Raw genomic sequence first — 23,709 nt, 5'->3', positions numbered from 1 at the left:
AAATCCTTGAGGTAGTTCTCTCGTTCGCTAACTAAGTGGAGGTAAGGTACGCCCCGAAGCTGGCGTGTGAGTAAGGAGGGCTCTGCCCCACTCCCCTCGACCCGCTGTATGTCCCTCAGATTCGTAAAAAAAAATCGGTACCGCAAGCAAACTATGATACACAGTGCAATGAGAGAAGTCACAAAATCAACTGGAATGTTCAAGCAAATTATAGAAAAAACCCCAATATAAATCCTTTAAGTAGTTCTCTCATGAAAAGTGGACAGACATACAGACAGACAGGCAGATGTTGGATTTTTATATATAAAGAGTTTATATATATATGTATTTTTTTACTGAAGAGTTGAGCTTGTGACTCAGGGTGCAGCTCTTTTAAATGTGCACTCTGTGTTCCTGTGCCCAGTGAGAAAAGGATAATTGGTCATCGGTGTCAATTCATATGGCAGTTTAAAACCTTCTTCAAAACCAGTTGGAGGAGGATAGAATTTGCTATTTCTCTTCATAGTTATTTTCATGATAGTCAATGGGGGAAATGTCACTTTTTTACAGCACCAATTTCATTTTGTTTTCTTCATTTTGATTCCCAGATGTGCCTTTAAGTCTAGTGTAGAGAGCATCCTTTACAAGTAAAGCTGTTTTCGAATATCTTACTGGAGACGTGCCTGAAGCAAACAGCAGATGTCAGGTACTGTTTGCTTGTTTAGAGCTAAGTGGTAAATGCAGGAGGACAAGTTCAAAGGAAGAAAGCCTTCATTCGTTTTACAATTAACCATGCAACACATATTCTTTTTTTTTTAAAAAAAAAGAAGTTACCAATTTTTCATTTGAAGTCCAGCTTTTCATGAATTCTGAAATATTGGCTTTTCAATCTATTCAAAGTATTAAAAGTTTGGCATTTAAACGGAGGAGGAATAAGATCAACTAACATCCATGAAGAGTTTGTTCTGGATCAAACAGTGTAAAGCTAAAGATTGAAGGAGAAACTGCTAAATGACCTAGAGTGGTGACTGTTTTCATAAAGTGGAAAATAAAATGTCACTTGGTGTTCAGTGGCTCAGCTGTTTCACTCACTAGACAGGCTCCCTCAGCACTGTACACGTTACATCACTTCACAGTCCAGGTCAAGGTGTGTGACACATCATCTGCTCAGTCTAGTGCGATCTTAATGGTTATCATCAGTAGCAGTTAGAAAAGCCAAACTGAAGGTTCTGCAAAGGCACGTTATGTAGGATACGTTTAGAATTCAGGAACTAAGCTGCAATGAAAGGCAAACCAAGACTGTCAGCAAGACTGATAATGAAAGTGCGTTTCAGGCTTCATTTTTGTACACAGTTAAAGCATTTCACTGAAATAGCTGGAATTCAGTTAAGGCAATAGGTCCAATGAATCACTCACATCTGACCCGATCATGTAACAGCTCAGCAAGATTTATACCAGGATGTGCCACTAGTTGTTAGCAACCCGCAGAACTTGACTTGACATTATTGTGGACACGTGAAGGTGATAGAATTTGACAGGCTGTGGTGGGGTGACTGACCTGCACTTTCAAAACTTTTTTGAAAACTGAGCTATATAGTATTATCTTTATGTTTATGGAGTGAGCACCAGACATTTACAGAGCACAATGGCATTTACTGTTACTCAACTGCTTTAGAATCATTACCATATTTATGTGATTTGTTTGCAAAATCCATACTGCCAGCAATTACATCAGGATTCAAGCCCAGCCTGCTGCTGGGAAAAAAAAGTGTCCGATTTGAATTGTGAGAGCAAAAACTTAAAAGAAACTAATCATGAATGCATGATCAAACAGAATTATCTTAGTCAACCAACTGTGTGTTGCTATTGCTCCATTACTCACACTGAATGTTTCATTATAATATCTTGATCAATGCTATCTCAGTGGGGTTGCGATGAAGCTATTTTTCAGAGTCCTAAAAATGAAACGGCTAACTGTGCAACCATTGTAATGAAACCATATCGGATCCTTTTTTGTTTTCTTGCAGCAAGATTCCATCATTGACATTGATCAGTTAGTGTAAATGTTAAATTGAATATGATAAATAAGCTAGCAAATTCTCAACCATATTGTGAGGTTGGGCTTTATCTCCCTGTAGTTGAGAATTGAGCCAAGGTCTAAGGAAAAAGAAAATGATGTCCATCTATGATACTTGATGACTTTTGAAAATCATATAGAGGTTTTTAAAAGGCTTTAAATGTGTTAAATTGTTTATTTACTTAAACTGTTGGATTTCATGTGCAATGACTGACTCTTAAACCAAGACCATAATACATCAGGCATTATAATATGTCCCAAGGAGTGCAAAAAGCAACTACAGAGGTTTATTTCAAATTGCTTTGTATTGTGTCACAAAACTCTAGCTAGAAGGCAGACATTTGGCAGGCTCATTCCTTACAGCTTACTTTACAAAAGTTAAGCAGGTTTCACTTAGAAATTCTATGCGTAAGTCATAACGGTCGACAACGTTCGCCATGTTGAACTTTCTTATTTATGGCCCCATCTTCACGAAATTTGGTAGGCAGCTTTACCGTGCTAACCGAAACCAATGTACCTACTTATTTCGGTGGTATGATGCCACTGTCAGCCGCCATATTGAACTTTCCAACGGTCTTTGTTACTTATGGGCCCATCTTCAAGAAATTTGGTACGCGGGTTCCCAACGCTAACTGAATCCTAATTAGTACATATATACGTCCATAGCCTGCAGCTCGGTCACCGTGTGAGGCGGCGTTGGGTCCCCCATCCCAACGCCTCCCACGTTGTTGGCTGCCTGCCTATATAAAGCCGTCCGTCGCTCCGGTCTCTTCATTCCCTTCCTTGCTTCGCCATGGGATTCACATCTCACTGCTGATAACTACAGCCTTTTTATTTAATCCATGGCTTCTCCGCTGTTTTATTGTTTGTTTATTACGATTATAGTTATTGTGTAGGTATTTTAGACTTACTTTACATTGTTCAGGTACCCATTTCCTTTATCATTCCAACCATACCCTCATTAACATGTCTATCAAGGTGATCACCATCGATCAAAGAACTGTCACTTACCGAGTGGTTTCCATGCCCGGAGATGGCACCTATCTTTTCCATTCTCTTTGTTACATATTGCACGGCCATATCAGGCTCACTCTTGATATCTGGAGGAACATTGTGTCTTATGTATTGAATGACTGGGACAGGTTCAAGGTGTGGACTGATGACGGTACAGGAGATAATTATACTACACAGGAGCACTAGAAGAGTGAAATGCTTAAGCCCTTCACCTATGGTTCTGCATGTGAGTTGATGGCTGCCGCTGAATTGTTCGGTTGTCGCTTTCAAGTGTACCGAAATGGCCAAATATTTTACACCTTTCGACAACCGCCAATGCCTCTTAAACATCTTAGATTGACAGGTGACGATTTCAGTAGTGGACACTTTGATGTTTATGAATGTTTAAACTCTCAAAAGCTGGATGTGAAGTTGTCGCTCAAACCGGTTGTATGCTTACAACGCTTGACAGATGCCGAATGTCACTTCAACACAAGTCCTACAAATACTGTCGTAATTGAAACAAACCATGAAACTCAAACCGATTATGACAGCAGCAATCCAAGCTGTGAAATTTGAAACAAGATTACTGTTCACATGGCCAACTGTACATTGCATGCTCAAGAGTAAGCTCAGCGCACAGCTTGGTCATATTACAACCGGGGGGCCGAACTGACAATGTGGTATACAAAGAGATCCTTAACAAATAATTATTGGTATATTTTCCCTCAGTTTAAAAAGGTTTAATTTTCTCCTTAATAAAAATCGTAAGGCAGTACTTCGCCACTGCGAAGCACAGGTATTTTGCTAGTAAATAAATAATCCTTAAAAAACAGGTGGCAAATTGTGAGATCAAAAATGAAAATTAAAAATGAGAGTAAACCAACAGTCATCAGGTCCTGTATGCTCTGTCAGACGAGCCCAGCACAACTCCCTCCTTGTCTTCTCAGCTCACCCATTGCTCGCTCAGCTGACGGAGACACTAGCAGTGATGGTCTACACCAGCGTTTCCCAACCTTTAAATATTTGCGACCCGAGTTTTCATAACAGTTTTAATCGTGCCCCCCTAATGTTTTTTTGAAAGGAGCCCACTAATACCAATTTGTTCTTTTTTAATTAATGATATATCATAGATGCATATTTTATTATACCTACTTAACTTTTATCGACATTTATCTAACTCTATATTTATTTTTCTAGTATCAGAATGTAGTTTAAGTTAATTTGTTTTGTTTCAATAGATGTATTTTTCCTTTTTTCGATTCTTGTTTTCTTTTTTTCACATCTTCGCACCCCCCTTTTTGTTACTTCGTGCCCCCGTAGGGGGGCCTGCACCACAGTTTGAGAACCAACGGTCTAGACCTTCTGAACCCCATCTTAGCTGCCTTGAATGACCAGACTGCTCTAGGTCAATTGTCATTCCATTTTCCTTCTCCCCTGGTGTACTTCGGATTCCTGAGATAGGACTCCTTCTCGATTGCACCCACTCGTCACAAATATTCAGTGGAGACGATTTGCCCCTAGAACACCGATCCTTCACTCCTTAATGGAGTGCATGCCCATGCTTCCCTTCATTGCACTTGCTGGCTGGGTAGCTTGCTAGCCCGTCCTGCCTCTCCCCCATGATGCTGTTCTCTCAGTTCTTTTTTCTATTGTTTTCTTTCCCCTTTTCTGCTGTGCTGGCTCCCTTTTATCGTCCCCTCCAGGTGCAGCATATTAATTGCAAACTGTGGAAAGCCAATAAAGCAATTAAGACAGAACACACTTCACGTCACCCCACCAACCTCCTGCAGCTGTGCGAGTTCACACACCCGCAGAGATTGCACCAGCAATTTAAATATTTACTTATTAAAAACTGACCGGCTACTTCATCACAGACCCACTATACAACACCCAAATGAGAGGTTGGGCATCAAACTAATAGAAGCGTTAAGGGTGTAGTGTGTTGATGGGTGCAGAATTAGCTAGAATGTGAAGCAGAGAATTATGGTGCGTGTAACCTAATTAGAACTGGGAGTAGAGTACTAGTGCCACAGCTGTTTTTATTATTCAGAAATGATCTAGACAAGAATATAATCAATAAGCAGGTTAAATTTGCAGATAGTACCAGGCTAGGTGGATTGGCAGGTAATCAAGAATCAATTGAATCATTACCAGAGGGACTTGGACAGCATACAGACATGGATTTATTGCAGATGAAATTTAATGTCAGTAAATGAAAAGTATTGCACATGGGATGTAAAAATGTTAGGTTTGAATACACAACGGGAGGCCTGAAAATTTAAGGTACTGCTTAGAAGAGGGATTTGGGATTCATAGTAGACTCATCACTATCAACTTCCAGACAATGTTCAGAAGCCATTAAGAAGGCAACAGAATGTTAGATTATACATCATGATGTATAGACTAAAAGTCAAAGGAGGTTGTGCTTAAGCTTTATAACACACTGGCGGTGCCTCATCTGGAGTACTATATACAGTTTTGGACCGCGATAAAGACATGGTAGCACAAGAAAAAGTCCAGAGCCGAGTGACTAGGCTGAATCTAGTACTACAGGGTATGAGTTACTATATGTGGAAAGATTAAAAGAATTGAAATAAAATTGAAGATTAAATAAAACTGAAACTTTTCTGTTTAAGCAAACAGAGATTACAAAAAGGGGTAACTGAAGTGTTTAAAATTATGAAAGGAGTTAGTACAATGAGTTCAACGAGAACATGTGGACCCAGCTGGAAACATGTTAAGAGTAAGTTTTGCACAAATGTTGGGAAGTATTTCTTCACACAGAGAACTATACACACATTGACAATGGTACCAAGTAATGTGGTGGACACTAGGACTCTAGAGACATTCAAAACTTAAGTTGATGTTACTTTGGAGGAATTAAGTGGATAGGATTAGAAAGCTTTGTTGGGCTAAATGGATCGTTCTTCTCAAATATTTTCTAATGTTCTAAAGTTAGATTAACTCTAAATTGACCTGATATGACTGAGTTAGTGATTTTGGTTCCTACTTTGCACTGATGGTTTCTATCATGTCACCTGTATAATTTTAGACTTTGCATGCATTTTACTAAGTTTATGACTTTGTCAAACCTATAGAGGAGGGATTATGCCTCCTCCATACCACGAGGGGGCGACCACCCTGGTGGCTTTGGGGACCATGGGAATTGAGCTTGGAAGCTCAACCCTATAGGGGCTTGTGGTCACCGCCAATGCCTGGAGAGTCCTGGTCCTCAGCACTTCTGCCACACCCGGAAGTGCTGGGGGGAAGAAGACCAGGGACACCCGGTGTGCTTCCGGGTGCGCAGCCGGTACTTCCGCCACACTGGGGAATGCCGGTGGAAGCTAATTGGGAGGCACCTGGAGCACATCCGGGTGGGGATAAAAGGGGCCGCCTCCCTCCATTCGATGGCTGGAGTCGGGAGGATGAGACAAGGTCGTGGAGGAGAGGAAAGGAGGCGGCCTGAAGAGAGGAGCAAAGGCATTGTGAGGCCTGGACTTTTGGGGAGTTTTGGTGAACTTTATTCCTGTAAATATTATGTATATTAAACGTGTGTGGGTTGAACCAATGATGTCTGTTGTCTGTGTCTGGGCCATATTCCACATAGGATAGGCTCTTGTTTCTGTAAATATGGCGTAGATTAATTGTGGTGGATAGTGAATAAATCTGTACATAAATAATTGCACATGCCTCCATGCAATCTGGAGTGTTTTATTAAAAAAACAAATTATACAAATCTGAAAGGGAAAGGGAGTGTATTTGTGCCACTAAATGTAATTTTTGTTTGATACGTTAAGAAAAAAATATATTATTATTGATGGAAAAAGAAGGAGCTAATAAACCAGAACATCATATTGATTTTCATATAACTGCAGAATGCATTGGCAGTTTGGTGCGGACAGATTTTACATTGTGTTGAAGCAGCTTTAAAAAACAAATTAACAGTTTAACTTTATGTCATCACATTCTGCACCAGCACTGTTTTTTTTTTGTGATTAGATTCTGCGGTAAAGAATGTGTAGAAGCTGTTTCTGGCACATGGGAATCAGTTGGTATTGACATTTTCACTTGTCTGTCCAGCTTGACTTGTGCAGATTAATAGTCAAGTGCCAAGCACTTAGCCCTACACAGTGCTAGGTTTATAGACATACAGTCTGGAATCCAGCCTTATTTTCTGAAGTTCTAGGAGAGCAATTGTAGCCAATAATGTCACCTCTTTATAGCTAAATGTTAATTTAGGAATTGCAAGATAACATAATGTAGCCATTATTTATCCTTTTATAATAGAAGTCATTCTTTATTAAAGGATGTGGAAGTCATGACAGACTCCTCACTAGTGCTGAGTGATCCTCACCCTGATGAGTTTGGTTCGCCGTGAGTTTAGCAAAATCACAGAAATGTTCAGGAACATGGTGAACTCAGAAAATACATTGAAGTCAATGAAGAAGGAGCAACGGAGCTAGTTTTGAGTGGATATAATAGTGCAAAAGTGCGCCAACTATGCTGAATCTACACGGCAGTGCTAACCACTGTACCACGATGATTCAAGAACAAAAGACACTGATGTTCATCATTGCACTCACAGAGTTCCAATCTTTGGGGCACAAATAAGCCATTCCATGAAGCTTCAGTGTGGGACTGTCTCGTTTCAGTTTTGGAAGACGTAGCTGGAACTTTTTTCTTGTTTCCAATTTATCTGTGCAGAGGCCTTGCAGTTTTTTTTTTTCATCAGGAAAATGAGAATACCTTGTAAATAGTAATAAATCTTTTGATATAATTATTACTGGGTACCATGTGTTTGCAGATTCAGGCAGGGGAAGGGTTATGTTTGAAACTTATTATGACTTGTTGCTGCAGCACGTGGCTAATTATTCATACATTCAGCTGGCATGCAAAATTAGCCATGCAGCATAGCAGCGAGTGAGTGTACAGGGATCAGTGTTATAAATTCAGTGGCTGTACTCATAATTATCTTATTATGGTGTATTAATGTACAATTCCAATTAAAACACTACAGATTTATCTTTTTTTTTTAAAATGAGTGTTGGGTGCAAATCTGGCTGGAGTACAGATCAGGAAGTGACATCACACATGCACCATGCAGGTCTGGCAGTAATATAAAATGTGACGAGGAGTACTTACAGTACGCATGCATGAAAGTGGCTGATACAGCTCTGTGATGTCATGTTGGCCTTGCAAAGCACCATAAGGGTACTGGGATAAAAAAAATGTTTGTCTAAGTCGGCCGCACAGCACATTTCCAGGAAAATATTCACTGAACACAACATCTTTGCTGTGACAAAACTTTTGCAGACTGCACCGATTGTGACGATGTGGGTTCAGCTGCACGCTCCCATCTGCTATTTGGAAGCCCTTGAACCCAACATCGTCGATAATGTCACTGAGATGAGCTAGACAGTTGAGGCAATAACATAGCAATTGAGCAAGGGGATGGTGAAGATGTGCAAAAGTGCTTTTATTAAAAAGACAATCAAAAAAAACAGTGCTCAATAAAGTGCAGTGATTCTAAAGAGTTCCATATATAAATAATCCAATAAAACGTGGAGGTTAAAAACAATAGAAAAAACAATCCTTTTAAAAACGAGGTTAAAACATTCATACAGGAAGCAATCTTTAAAAACAACAAGCTCAGTGCTTCTTCTATTCTGGTGTCTCCCGACTGGGCTTTGCAGCAGGCGAGACGCTCTCTGCAGCTGCACATTTCCATAACGCATCCACACGAGACAGGAGACCTCCCAATCCCTGGCTTCAGTCTGGCACTCATCCCAGCCCTGAGACTTGGACTCCTTGGTCTCCAGGATGCCCACACCAAGGACTGCAACATCAAGTCTCGCGACTCCCGCTGCCTTTCCCTGGTCACTCCCGCTAGCTGATCGCTCAGCGGGAGTGACTTCAACTCCAACGCCTGGGTGTCGGCCTAACACCCAGCTTCCTCGCAGCTGCCCATGAGCGCTCGTTCGCTCGCCCACACGTTCCTTGTCTCTCTCTCTCACCGACTTGCTCCCTGTAACCTCCGTCCTTTTCTTTTTACCTTCTTTCGTTCTTTCTGATCTTTCTGTTCTCTCCCAACCGACTCGCGCTTCTTTTTATATTGCAAGGGGCCATAGCAGCTGCAGCACATTAGCCACGGGAACAATCACGGATGTGGGCAGTCCCTCACCTGTGCACTCGGTGAGAAACGCCCACACCGCAGATCGCCCCGTACCCTGCTACGACCACTACGCCCCTCTCACGAAGCCACGAGCGCAGTGATTATTTATTTAAATGGCCTTTGCTCAGTGAGCTGTGGACCCATAACACCACACCGATCAACACTAATCCTCACATTTCAAATAATAAGTAGATTGAATAAGCAAGTACAGCTGTGTCCAGTCCTATTCCATGCCGGGGTGTTAAAATTATATAATAATAAAAAGAAATTAAATTTGTAGAAAACACTTTGCTTCCCACATTCACATGATGTACTGAAGCGATGAGAAAGAACAATACATTTCTGGGCCACATATCATGAAACACATAGCAGAAGGACCCATTTTAAAGTTCTGTATCTCATTAATCTTACATACCATGTGAAATTATAAGTTCTAATATAATTTTCTTCAAAGTCTGTTTTTGTAATTATTTTATTTTGTAGTGTTATATCTTTTTACAACACAATGGTTAGCTCTGATGATTTCCACCCCTAGGAGGTTGGATACAAGTTCTGATCATGTCCTTGTTAATAGGGAATTTGTACATACTCCTGGTACTCTGCTTTCTTTACAGCCCTGACATGCATGCTGGCCCTGAACTGGATTAAACCGGTTCAGGAAATTATTATTATTATTATTTAGTTTGATACCTTTATCCATGGTGACTTACAATATTTGAGATACAATTGGTTTCCGGGCCTTTTGTTTTTTCCAGGTGAAGTGACTTACTCATGATCATACAGTGTCAGTAGCAGAGCCCATAACCTCAGGGTTTAAAGGCCTACGCCCACAGCCTTAACAACTAAACTGCCTACCTGACAGATGATATCTTATTACAAGAGTTCTATCTAGTTCCAACTTTAGACGCACAGTGGACATTATAAACCGAAATTCCCAGGGACCATGAAATGGTTGAAGTAGGTGAAAGAAAGAAGGGATCAATTAATTTAAATAAGACAAACAAAAGGGTCAAATCTGAAGCGCAGCAGTGCTTTATTTCTGACATCAAACATATTTTTTTCCTTTAAAAGTTACTATAGGGTGGTCCAGATCTAATTATGCAATTTTCATTACGCTATAACTTACTAAGTTTATTACATAGAAAATCACCCAAAAAATCACGGACCATCGAGAAGTTGTGCGAACTGACGACATGAAGAATTGTCTTGACGCCGAACTGGAATCGTCCCCGCAAAATCAAAGTCATCCAAACGATCTGGATCTGCATAATTAGATCTGGACCACCCTGTATATGCATGACAATACCCAACTCAAAATGCAATGCCACCAAAGAAATTAGGGAAACCACTAAGAAGAATTAATATGCCATTTCTATGGCTGAATGGTACAAGATATCAAGAAAGAGAAAAGCGAAGAAGTGTCATCAGCATATTGAAAGCTTATGAAAACATTCCATAATGATTAAAAGGATCTTTGTGCATGTGGAAAATGTGAGAGATCAGTTAAGAATAGACAACTGATAATTCAAGTAGCTTAAATAATCTATATTTCAGATGCATTATCCAACGTGATCAGTGTGTTTATGTAACAGTGATGGGAAAGTAAAAAATAATAAAAAAGGCACAAATATAATGATGCTATGAAAGGGAACAAAAGAAATGTATGGCTTCTGTTTTAGTATTAAAACTGTGTCCTCCATGAAGGAAGTCATCTGTCGTACTTTTATTATAACAGCCTTCCATTTATGCTATTTCTCTGCCTAGATGAATAGATTGCATTTATATTCATTGATTATAAAGGAGTTATGAAGCATGCTGTTATTGTCTTTTTCTTCCTGGAATGCAGCTTATGATGTTTTTTCTGGTTTCTTTCTTCTTCCTAACAGAGGCATCTATACTCAGCTTTGATGGCAGTATGCACATGAAGGTGATCATGCCCATGGTCATGCATACAGAGGCTGAGGATGTGTCACTTCGCTTCATGTCTCAGCGAGCATATGGCTTGCTAATGGCTACAACATCCAGAGATTCTGCCGACACCTTGCGCCTAGAGCTGGACGGAAGCCGTATTAAACTGACTGTTAATTTAGGTATCGTATATAAGGAGCAATTTCATTTCTTTTTGTTTTTTTCTCTGTCTATCTTTTGTTAAGTCAGTACTCTAAAAGTAGAAATTAAAACAATACTGAATCAATATTGCATGAAATTAAACTTTAAATGTATGCCATTAACTATTTAGTTGGTTTTGTTTGCTTCTTTTTTAAAATTACTATGCTCTTTTTTTCCTCTTCTTTTAAATTGGTGGCCTAAATATACATGCTGTTTGACCCATCTTTTGAACAGACTCCCATTCCCATTGCTGAAATTTCAGTTTGGTATATCTATCTGTTATTATTTTTCAAAAAAGTCTAAGCAAAAAAAAAAAAAAACATAAAACAAATATATATCTAAAAAATATAAAAGGCACCACACATTGCATATTGTCGATGTAGACGTATAAGTGTGTTATCTCATTTCCCGATGTTTTTAATTATAAAGGTCTGCGCTGTGACTTTTTTGAACAGTAATATGTCTTCCTCCAATTTTTACAAGCATCTATTGGTTTAACTGTCATTTTGATTAATACAACATTTTAGTTTCTGAATTTAGTTTTGTTCATGCTTATTGCAAACCAGTGTTTTAGTTTTAAATCTATACATCCATCCTATTTTGTCAAAAGATGGTATTCAACCCTTCAAAGGCCTGAAGCCTGCGGCCCTCATGGTAAACAGCCCGAGAACAGAGTGCACAGCTAAACCTGCATCTGGCTTGCATACTACCTTCTGCACTTTTTTAATTTTTCTTTTTTTTCTCTTTACTTATTTATTAATTTATTATTTGACTGCTTAAATCAATAATCTTTTCATGATTAACCTGCCCTCAAAATCCCGCAAATGCCTAATGTTATTACAGCTCATATCACGTTAGAAATACATCAGAATTGATTACGTTTTATTGTTTTTTTTAAAAGATTATTATGATGTTAATGTCAAAGTATAAATTATATGATAGTGATATTTTTGGTCACATTAACTTCATTTTTTAAATATGTTTTTGCTGTCAGTCCGCCTGAAATTGATCTGCATGGGCTCTAAAACAGCTCAAGTTGAATAAATCAGATTATGAACTAAAGGCATTATTAATATTTTTGTTTATCTTACACTTTACATATGTTCTAATAAAAACACCTTTTTGGTGTTCTGCCCCTAATCTCATATAAATTTATTACAATTTGCTTGACTTTTTGCTTTTTTGTCCTCACGATATTATGTTTATTCGTTAGATTTACGAGAGTACTGGTACCTAATACCTATGCCCCCAAATCAAAAGCCCCTGCAGCAGAAGGGTATAATAGTCACTGCAAGGTGCTGTTGCTGAATGGATCGAGGCTGTTTGCTCCCACTTTTCTGTTGCGGTTGACGACACATGATTATCCTAACCACATGGATGCAAACCTTGATTGTCATGGCAGTCCCACAGAATTCTCGTACATTGACTTTTTATATAGGACGCCTGTAGTCTTTCTGATCATTATTGCATCCAAAGATTGCAATCATTTATGTTGCAAAGTTTTACTTCTTCAACCCTTTACTATTGAATATATTTGTCGATCAAAATTCTTTCATTATTTTCCTTGTAAATCATATGGGAAAACGACTTTTCAAAATAACTATGATTCTGGCGATAAGGCTAATACCTAGGGGTTGTGAGATACAGGCTTTTGGGACTGCATCTTTAGGCAGGTTGCTTGTCATAAAAAAAAAATCAATTCAAAACATAGCAACGAAATCTTGGTTAGGTAGTCCATGTGATTAGTAAGAACACGAGTGGCCATTTTATACGTACAGGTTACAAATTTATATTAGTTTTTTGTTTAAAACAATCTGTTTATGTGATATATGAACCATTTTAAAGTGTAGAAAATATTCATTTCTAAATGTTATGGAATTGCAAGTATTGCTCAACTCACCTAGAAAGGATCTTTGATGTCATGAAATCTGACCTGTTTTGACAAATGAATCTCTCTAATAAAATGGCTACATTCTGCATGTGTCTGTCCCCGGAAGGGTGGACTAATTGTTATTGGATGTCTGCAGCTGTTACCTTGAAGGATGCGATTTCATCTTTCATTTATTCTTCCCCCATCTAGACTGTATCAGGATAAACTGTAACTCCAGTAAGTTAATACTCAAGTTTCATTTTGTTCTTGATGTTTTCTACTTTTTCTCTCCTTTTTTCTTATGAGTCATTTTAAATAAAGTAAGAGATTTAAAACATTGGATGATATGCTGTTACCTCGTGTTGCACTCGAGCACTGATTTGTGCCAATTTTACTGACTAACTCTTTATGATTTATTAATTTGAATATTTAGTTGGCCAGTAAAATATGTGCTGCTCTTTTTAATTACTTAGCTCAGTGTAAGTGATAAACAAAAAAGATGGTGACTTGATAATCTCTATTTATAGTAGCTCCAGGAAGCAAACTGTTTTGAAGAGCCCTGAAGCTTTTGTACATACATGCAGGTCTGAAATAACAGATGTGAATGTTTCATAACATTCTTAATTATGACATGGGTAATTAAACGTGATTGAATTAATACTTAGAATTTATCAAATGCACTGGAATTGTGCTATAAAAATGTTAAACAATTTAAAGGTACAAATGCTAGATTACTGCAGTGTCTTAACATCTTAACATCAGTTTTCACATATAATATTAATTACTTTGTAAATTGTAGTTTCATTAACATTGAAAAAAAAAAAGTGTATTGTTAAACAGTTGGTTGAATAGCTGGTAGATCTAATTTTAGACATCATGATTTCATTTATGTTTATTTATAGATAATTGTTCTATATTTAAACTCAAAAGATCTGAACTATTTCAGATTAACGTAAGCTGCACAAATAGCCTATAGATAGATAGATAGATAGATAGATAGATAGATAGATAGATAGATAGATAGATAGATAGATAGATAGATAGATAGATAGGTACTTTATTAATCCCAAGGGGAAATTCCCATACTCCAGCAGCAGCATACTGATAAAAAACAATATTAAATTAAAGAGTGATAACAATGCAGGCATACAGACAGACAATAATTTTGTATAATGTTAACGTTTACCCTCCGGGTAGAATTGAAGAGTCGCTTAGTGTGGGGTCTCCTCAGTCTGTCAGTAATGCAGGACGGTGACAGCAGTCTGTCGCTGAAGCTGCTCCTCTGTCTGGAGATGCTCCTGTTGAGTGGATGCAGTGGATTCTCCATGATTGACAGGAGTCTGCTCAGTACCCGTCGCTCTGCCACAGATGTCAGACTGTCCAGCTCTGTGCCTACAATAGAGCCTGCCTTCCTCACCAGTTTGTCCAGGCTTGAGGTGTCCCTCTTCTTTATGATGCCACCACTGTGTAGAAGAAGGCACTCGCCACAACCGTCTGGTAGAACATCTGCAGCATCTTATTGCAGATGTTGAAGGACGCCAGCCTTCTAAGGAAGTTTAGTCGGCTCTGTCATCTCTTGCACAGAGCATCAGTATTGGTAGTCCAGTCCAATTTATCATCCAGCTGCACTCCCAGGTATTTATAGGTCTGCACCCTCTGCACAGTCACCTCTGATGAACACAGGGGTCCATGAGGGGCCTGGTCCGCCTAAAATCCACCACCAGCTCCTTGGTTTTGCTGGTGTTCAGGTGTAGGTGGTTTGAGTCGCACCATTGAACAAAGTCCTTGATTAGGTTCCTATACTCCTCCTCCTGCCCACTCCTGTTGCAGCCCACGATAGCAGTGTCGTCAGCAAACTTTTGCACGTGGCAGGACTCCAAGTTGTATTGGAAGTCTGATGTATGTTGGCTGAACAGGACCGGAGAAAGTACAGTCTCCTGTGTTGCTGACCACAATGTCAGACCTGCAGTTCCCGAGACGCACATACTGAGGTCTGTCTGTAAGATAGTCCACGATCCATGCCACTAGGTATGAATCTACTCCCATCTTTGTCAGCTGGTCCCTAAGGAGCAGAGGTTGGATGGTGTTGAAGGCGCTAGAGAAGTCAAGAAACGTAATTCTTACAGCACCACTGCCTCTGTCCAAGTGGGACAGAGAATATGTATATACTGTACAGTATTGCATACTTTCACAATGTGTTCAGTCTTCAGTGGCTATAAAAAGTACTTATCTCCCATTGAATATTTTCACATTTTACTGACATTGATCATTAGAAAAATACTCCTTAATGTCAGAGTGAAGACATTTCTCTGAACAGTGATCTACAGCAATCACAAATTAGAAGATTAGAACAATCTAGACAAGAATAGGCCATTCAGCCCAGCAAAGCTCATCAGTCCATTTAACCTTTTCTTTGCACTTGATGACCACGTGAACAAAGCTCTTTTGCTAAAAAACCAAGCTGCTCCCATAGTGGAACCTATTCTTCTCATTTTCTGTCCTCATTTCTGATTTTTCTACACAATTATAAGCTCTCTTAGCACATTAGAACAACTAGATGAGAGCAGGCCATTCAGCCCAAAAAAGCTTGCCGTTCTTATTCTCTTAATTCTTCTGAAATAACATCAAGTTGAATTTTGAATGGCCCTAACGTCCTACTGTCTACCACACTACTTGGTCGCTTATTCCAAATGTCTATGGTTCTCTGTGTGAAGAAAGACTTCCTAATGTTTGTGTGAAATTTACCCTTCACAAGTTTCCAACTGTGTTCTTGATGAACTAATTTTAAACTCACCGTCTGGATCCACTGGACTAATTCCCTTCATAATTTTAAACACTTCAATCATGTCACCTATTAATCTTCTTTTGCTTGAACTGTAAAGGCTCAGCTCTTTTAATCTTTCCTCATAATTCATCTCCTGTAGCCCTGGAATCAGCCTAGTCGCTCTTCTCTGGACCTTTTCTCGTGCTGCTATGTCCTTTTTGTAGCCTGGAGACCAAAACTGCCCAAATGAGGCCTCGCCAGTTCGTTATAAACCTTGAGCAGAACCTCCTTGGACCTGTAATAAAACAAAGAGTAGTTGATCCCATACGTTTCCACCTCCTTCGAGTCAATATTTAGTAGATATACCTTTGGCTGCCATGACAGCCTTGAGTCTGTATGCACAGGCCTCTCTCTGTCAGCTTACAAATTAAAACACTGCAATTTGTTGCCATTTTTCTTTGCAAAACTGCTCAAGCTCTGGCATATTGAATGGGGATCGTAAATAATCATTCTTTATCAAGTCCAGCCACAAGCCCTTAATTGGTTTGAGATCTGGGCTCTGACTTGGCCACTCCAGGGCACTACCATTGTTGCTGTTGTTTTTAAGCCATTCCTGTGTAGCTTTGACTTTATGCTGTAGGTACCTGTCCTGCTCCCTCCACTAAGTCAGCTCCTTAATATGGTGGAGTGGTTTGTGTGATCAATAATCTCCTGAGCAATGCTGTCTGGAGTCATGTACTTCTGGTCAGGCCAGCTATGGTGTCATCGTCAAAGGTGAGGTCTTGGCTAGGACTGACTCAAACACTACAAGATGTCCCACCAAGGCTTCATCCAAAGTGGTGCAGCTTCCTGTCATCCATTGTCACCTTGCACGTGGCTTGGCACGTGAAGCCCTAAAAATAATTGAAGTGGTATGACTGAGGATTGTCCACCCTCCCTACCAACAATTTCATCAACTTTTTTGTGTCGGCTCTTCCTTCTATCCATAATTAGGCTTCTCTCCCACCAGCATGAGCACAGGAGGGGAAGTGTCAGAGATAGACATTGTCATTTATTGGACATACAGCCATGACAGTTGTCCTACTGGAAAACAAATCTTCATGCAGGTTTCAGTTTTGTTTAGCAGTAAAATATGAGACATTTTATAGGCACTGCATTACTCATCCCATCCTTTCACAACATTTTGAACAAAGCTACTGTACCATCTGAGCGTGTGTATGCAATTCAGAGGATGAATGGTTGACATGTAAGCGATTTTTAATGCAGCATGTTAGTGAACAGCAGAGGAGCCAACATAAGTGTATCAAGAGCAGCCACCCTGTGGATAATTTCAAGCACAACAATTAAACACAAATGCATCAAGAATTTGCCATCTCCTCCAAAGAAAACAACTAGCTAACAGACAAGCGTCTCATTGTACCCTCTTATTGTTGCGCCATGGCAGCTAATGACATAATCAAGTTATAATCCTGCATTCAAAAATGGAAGAACTTGGGGTGGCAGTGGGCTATGAAAGACAAAAAAATATAAATATTACTTAGATAGATAGATAGATAGATAGATAGATAGATAGATAGATAGATAGATAGATAGATAGATAGATAGATAGATAGATAGATAGATAGATACTTTATTAATCCCAAGGGGAAATTCACTTAGTCAAAATAAGTTTGGTCCCCATTGATTCATGAAGCACTAAGACATGGCAAGTCAGTGAATCCATCATGCCTGCTGTCGGCATTGCAGATGCTCTTGTAATGGTGGTAGAGTGTGCTTTCTTGGCCCTTCAGATCTCTTTAAAGAAGTAGAGCATCTTTTGAATGTGACAGGATATACAGCATGTGTACATGCACCAGGTACGTCTCTAAAAATGGTAAGAAATATCAGAGAAATACAAACAACATGGAATTCAGTTTTGTGTATGAACAGGGTGCTAAACTCATGGACATGGTTTGAAATTCAGATATGTGCAGAATCAAGAAATAAAGCTACTCTGAAAGGTGGCATCTGCACATCTACCAAGGCCAGGGAATCTCATTCCAGAATCTAATAGGAGCCATTTTTTTTCCTTATTACTAGTTGTGGACCATAACATGAATAAATGTATTTCTAGCTACCCAAGCAGTTGAGAAGCAATTATTGTATTTTTTTTATAAAAATCTCAAGCAATTTCAAAAAGCATAGGTAAGTTCGAGAAGTGTGTAAAGTAATGATTAACTGTCATATCTACAGCCATAATATAGTTCATTTTTTCTTATAGTTACTTGGAATAAGATAGTTTTTTTGTCGTATTTTATTACTTATAAAGATAATGCAGTTTTGCCACTTGGTTATTATAATACGTTATATAATTTTTAAAAAAGCATAGTTAATAATGGCTTTTTCAAAAAACCTCCCTAACCAATGCTATTGTATGGGCATTTGATATTCATTGCTAAAAAATAATAATTGTAAAGTTTTTCAATTACTTATTTAGAAATTATTCTCTGTCCGGTATAATGTACTAGGATACATTTATTAAAAAGCTAAATAAACCCTTCAAGAAAAAACAGTTAATTAAAACACAAAGTAATAAATTAATTTAAAGGCCACTTAGAGACTTTGTTTTTCTAAGGAATACATTTGCTAGAGAAAAAAAGACCTGGATTGTGTACACCTAAACAGTAGTATTCTGACTTGCTTTTCATTAAGTATATTGTTTGATTATCCCAGACATTAAACAACACTTTGTGACTCACACACAGAGCGGGATGCAATTTTGTTTGGCCACATTCATTGATGTATGATACTGACCATCCCTCCTCGCAATTTGCTTCAATCTGCTTAGTTTTTAAACTGAAAATATAAGTGAGATCGCTTGGCGAGCTTCTTTGGTATTTTTTTCCCCCCCAGAGTTTTGACTTACACCTCCATATGATAAAAAGGCTTCTTTGAGGGCTAATATAGTAATTAATAAAAGCAGTATTTGTGGGATTTAAAGTGAGCTATAATTTCAACGTCTGTGGAAACTAAAAACAATATATGTTCTGCATAATTCACCTTAATAAAGAGACTGTGTGTCTGTGTATCCGTGTGTATGTCCAAGTTGCTGTGTCTCTGTCATTCCAACAGGTGGCGCATCACAAACGTTTGTAGTAATCCAATGTATTGCACAATGAAGTGGAGGAAACAACACTGCTTTTAATTCAATACCAAATGGCATAAAACAAATGCATTGCATTTGTCATTCCTACAAATGGTGCTTCAAAAATATTTGTGGTAATGCATTTTATTATCACAAATGTTTGTAATGCGCCATCTATTGGAATGACAAATGCAATGCTTTTTATTTCAGCATGCAGTACAAAATACATTACAATAGAAAGTGCACTTTAAATGTTAATTTGAGGTCTATGTTGATTACTGAGATTTTAACATATCTTAGAAAGGTATAGTTCATGTACAATTGCATTTTAGTTTAAATCCTGTAACAAGTACAACTGTACCGCTGCCCCGGAAGAACAACTAAACCCCGGGTTACTGCACGATTAGAAAACTGTTGGTGTAAAGCAGTTCAATATTGAAAATATATCGGGCAACGTGACCAACGCTCATCCTTTTATTGACCCCTCATCACAAGTCCCAACTCAAAATTAACAACACGCCATATCACAAAAAGAGGAGCAGAAGAATAACACATATATATTTTACATTTAAAAAAAAAACATGCAAACAAATACACAACAATCCAAACCCTCCTTCTTGGTTTAAGCGCGCGATGTTCATAAAGAAGAAAAACCAATTTGTCCAAATGGGATTACTGTCCTTATTGTGCAGGGCAAAGAGAAACCCTACGGGAATACGCCGGCCGTCGAGCCGATATCAACAAAATTTAATCCTACCGATTCCAGTATTCCTCAGCGAAATTAAAGGGAAAAAAAGTCGGTCTTCAGAGACGCGTCTCCCTTGTGTCGCCGAGTCTTTAGAATAAAGAACTTTTTCCCAGCAGATCCTTTACTTGACGCTACCTCGTCTCTTCTTTTTGCTCCACCACTAGATGTTTCTCTTTCTCCCCTTCTTTTCCGATTTTTAAATTTTCAACCTCACCCGCCCTGACTGAGTTATGACCTCCCCTTTAAAGGTGTATTTACAGCATTCTTCTTCCTGCAATGCACCCAACAAGGGGCAGCAAACCGCCCACGGGATAATAGCACATGTGGCATCCGCTACACAACAATGGGAGAGTCTACATTCGAGGCAACCCAAACATATCTCACGACACTTACCATACATTCCTCTTTTATGTTTCCCATAACTTTCTCCTTACTTTATCCTATTACCAGGATCATATGAGAGAAAATGCACACCCAGAGATGCACACACATATTAATACATTTTTTTAAAGATTGATTGTATCTCTATCCTGTTTTTTGCTGATTTCCTCCACTTCCGTGACTGTTTTAAGCTTCAATGCACTCTACATTAAACACCTCCTTTCCATGTTCTTGTAGTCTTTGAATTTAGGAAAAAAATATTCAGTGAATGCTTATGAAACACAAAGTATTTTTGAATATTTTATTATGCATAGCTCTCAATAATGTACATGGCCTTTAGAAGGTTTTCAAACCCCTTCACTTTTTTCATTTTGTTATGTTTTAGTCTTATGCAAAAATCATGTAATTTTTTCCCCCCACATAACAGTTATTTACCCAGAATAACAACACAAAATAAAAAAAAAAACTGAAATATCACATTGACCCAAGTATTCGGACTACGACACTTAAGATTTGGTGCAAGTGTATTCCATTCTACCGAGATGTTTTTACAGCTTGTTTGCAGTCCACCTACGATCAATTTAAATGAATATTATTAGAAAAGGCCCACTCCTGTCTATAGAAGGTCCCACAGCTGGATAAAAACCAAGCCATGAGGCTGAAGGAATTGCCTGCAGTGCTTTGGGACAGCATTGTATTGTAGGGCTACACTGAGATTCCTGCAACACAGTGGCCTCCATAACTCTTAAATAAACGATGTTTGGAACAACCACAACTCTTTTTGGAGTTGGACACCTGGCCAAATTGAGAATTTGGGATAGAAGAGCTTTAGTAAGAGAGGTGACCAAGAACCTGATGGTCACTTTGACTGGGCTCCAGAGAACGTGTATGGAAATGGGAGAAACATCAAGAGAACAACCACCACTGCAAACTCCATCAATGTGAACTTTCTGCCAGAGTGGCAAGACAAGACATGAAAGCCAGCTTGGAGTTTGCAAAAAGGTACCTTAAAAAACTTTTAAGACTATGAGAAACAAGATGCTGTAGTCTGATGAAACCAAGTTTGAACTGTTTGGCCTCAATTCTAAGCATGTTGTTTGAAGGAAACCAGGCACTACTCATTATCTGGTAAGACCTGGTGGAGGAAGGAAGTATCATGCTGTGGGTTGTTTTTCACTGGAACAGACTCGGAGGATGTCAGGGTTGAGGGAAAACTGAATGAAGCAAAGTACAGAGATCTCCCTAATGAAACCCTGCTACAGAGTGCTCTGGACCTTCCACTGGGCCAAAGACTAACCTTCCATCAGGACAATGACCCTCAGCACAAAGCAAAGAGTAGCTTAGACACAACTCTGGGAATGTTAATGAGTGGCCCAGCCAGAGCCTGGACTTGATTCCAATCGAACATCTCTGGAGAAACTTCACAATAACTGTTCCCTGATGGCCCTCTTCCAAAATAACAAGAAAGGCAGAAATTCTCCATATCCAGGTGTGTGAGGCTTCTTGTGTCATTCCACAGAAAATTCCCGGCTATAGTCAAAGCCAAAAAAAGCTTCAACAAAGTGCTGAGTAAAGGGTCTGCGATATTTAATTTTTTTTTTTAAATATGCAAACATTTCTAATTTTTTTTTTTTTTCTTTGTCATGCCGGGTTATTGAGTGTTACTTGATGAAGAAAAAAACAAGGGTGCAAAATAGGAAAGAGTTTGAAAAGTGGAAGGGTCAGAATACTTTCTGAAGATATCATACTTTTGACAACTTATTGTTCTCATTTCTAAGGAACACTGGGCCTTATACAGTATGCCTATGTATGCCCTACAGTATACATTTAGTATTTTGTAAAGTCACAGTGAGGCATAGCCCAGTGCGGAAATATCACTTCATACTAAAGCAGCAGTAATGGCGTAGCTGGCAGTAGCAGAACGTTAAAACACAATATGACCGATTGTCTGGTCTACTATATGAACTGCTTGGCCACCTCTTTTAAAATGCACAGTCTATTCTTCACTCCCAGCTAATCCTCTTGATGTAAAGGAATCTCTCACATTCCAAATCCCATCCATATCCCATTGATTAATCAATCAATCAATCAATCAATCAACATTTATTTATATAGCACATATTCATACAAAAAAAATGTAGCTCAAAGTGCTTTACAAAATGAATAGAAAAATAGAAGACACCATAAAAAATAAACATAAGTCAACATTAATTAACATAAAATAAGTAAGGTCCGATGGCCAGGGTGGACAGAAAAAACAAAAAAAACTCCAAAGGCTGGAGAAAAAAATAAAATCTGTAGGGGTTCCAGACCACGAGACCGCCCTAACATAACATCTACCTAACATAAGTCAAACAGTCCTCTTTGTATTTAGGGTTTTCATGGAAGGACCTGATGATGATGGTCACGTAGACTTCTGGCTTTCAGTCCATCAATGTTGGTGCAACATGATGCTTTGAGTAGGTGGTGGAAAATGACTTTTTAAAGCTTATCGTATATACATTTTCATGGTGAGCACCATACTGTATCATTGTGGCTGTTCTACAATCTGAGCAGAGACAGAGTAGGAGACTTGTTTAGAAATATGAAAAAAAATCAAAAAAACTTATCTACTTCCTGTAACGAGATCAGTGCAGCTTTGTATTAAAGCAACCTGAAAATGTGCACAGTTTGTTTGGGGAATTGTAAAATAATTTTTCAAGCGATACACTGCAAAAAATGAAATCTGAGCAAATGGAACAGTATTTATATCATGATCTTAAATCTTATTTTCCTTACTGTAAGAATTATTGACTCGTCAAAAAAATGTATTGACAATTATTTAGCTTACTTTAAGAAATCTTAAGTACATTTTGCTTGCCCCACTGGCAGATTTTTTTACTAATTAAAAACAAAACAACTCCCATTTAAAGTTTTTGTGTCTAGTTTTTGCATAGGCATTTTTGCAGTGTATGAAAGTGCCAGCCACTTTAATATTTTGGCATAGCACTTTAGAAACATAACCTATGGAAGTTTCATATTTATACAGGTCAACTTCTCACCTTCACAATTGGACACCACTGTATGAATCAAATACTCAAAGTAACTTACACATATTTAAATTGTCTAACATATATAGAGTTGTGTATGTTTTGTAAAAGGCACAAAATAAACAGTTCCCTGCTGCCATTCAGCATTTAGCTGGCTGTTGGAGAGGAAGCACTGAATGTGTGTAAATGCGTGCTATACCGAAAATCTCACCCAGTGCTTAGTTAACATAATGAAAGAGAATGTAATTGTGGAACTTGAACTGAAATGTGTAAAAAACATACCATTAAGAGATTGCGACTGCAAAGTCCAAATTCCCTTTGCTACATCTTATTAAAATGTTTCCAGGATCACATGTTGGTGGAAACTTCCAGCCTGTCATCCAACAGAATTCTTTTAACTTAATGGTGAATCACGCACTGGGAAGAGCATTTAAGACTGAAGCCAGACTTAGAGTTGTGG

At 38.6% G+C, this 23,709-nt stretch overlaps 1 protein-coding gene across 16 annotated transcripts in view; it reads left to right on the top strand.

The window, feature by feature from the left end:
- The window catches only part of nrxn3a (neurexin 3a), a 1,597,612-nt gene that overhangs the window by 547,507 nt on the left and 1,026,396 nt on the right, over positions 1 to 23,709 (top strand). For 10 of the 16 annotated variants that reach the window (XR_005631327.1, XM_039741969.1, XM_039741968.1 and 7 more), the window contains 2 exons: positions 11,111 to 11,314; positions 13,414 to 13,440. Coding sequence is in view for 13 of the 16 variants with exons in the window: in XM_039741969.1 (XP_039597903.1) it covers positions 11,111 to 11,314; positions 13,414 to 13,440 (231 nt within the window). In the remaining 3 variants the exon portion in view is untranslated. The remainder of the gene's footprint in view (positions 1 to 11,110; positions 11,315 to 13,413; positions 13,441 to 23,709) is intronic. The other 6 variants (XR_005631328.1, XR_005631329.1, XM_039741967.1 and 3 more) reach the window with 1 other exon arrangement.

This window comes from Polypterus senegalus, chromosome 18 (assembly GCF_016835505.1).
Source record: "Polypterus senegalus isolate Bchr_013 chromosome 18, ASM1683550v1, whole genome shotgun sequence".
Lineage (NCBI taxonomy): Eukaryota > Metazoa > Chordata > Cladistia > Polypteriformes > Polypteridae > Polypterus > Polypterus senegalus.
Note: the sequence above shows the minus strand (reverse complement) of the source record. Positions and strands in the feature narration are given on the sequence as shown.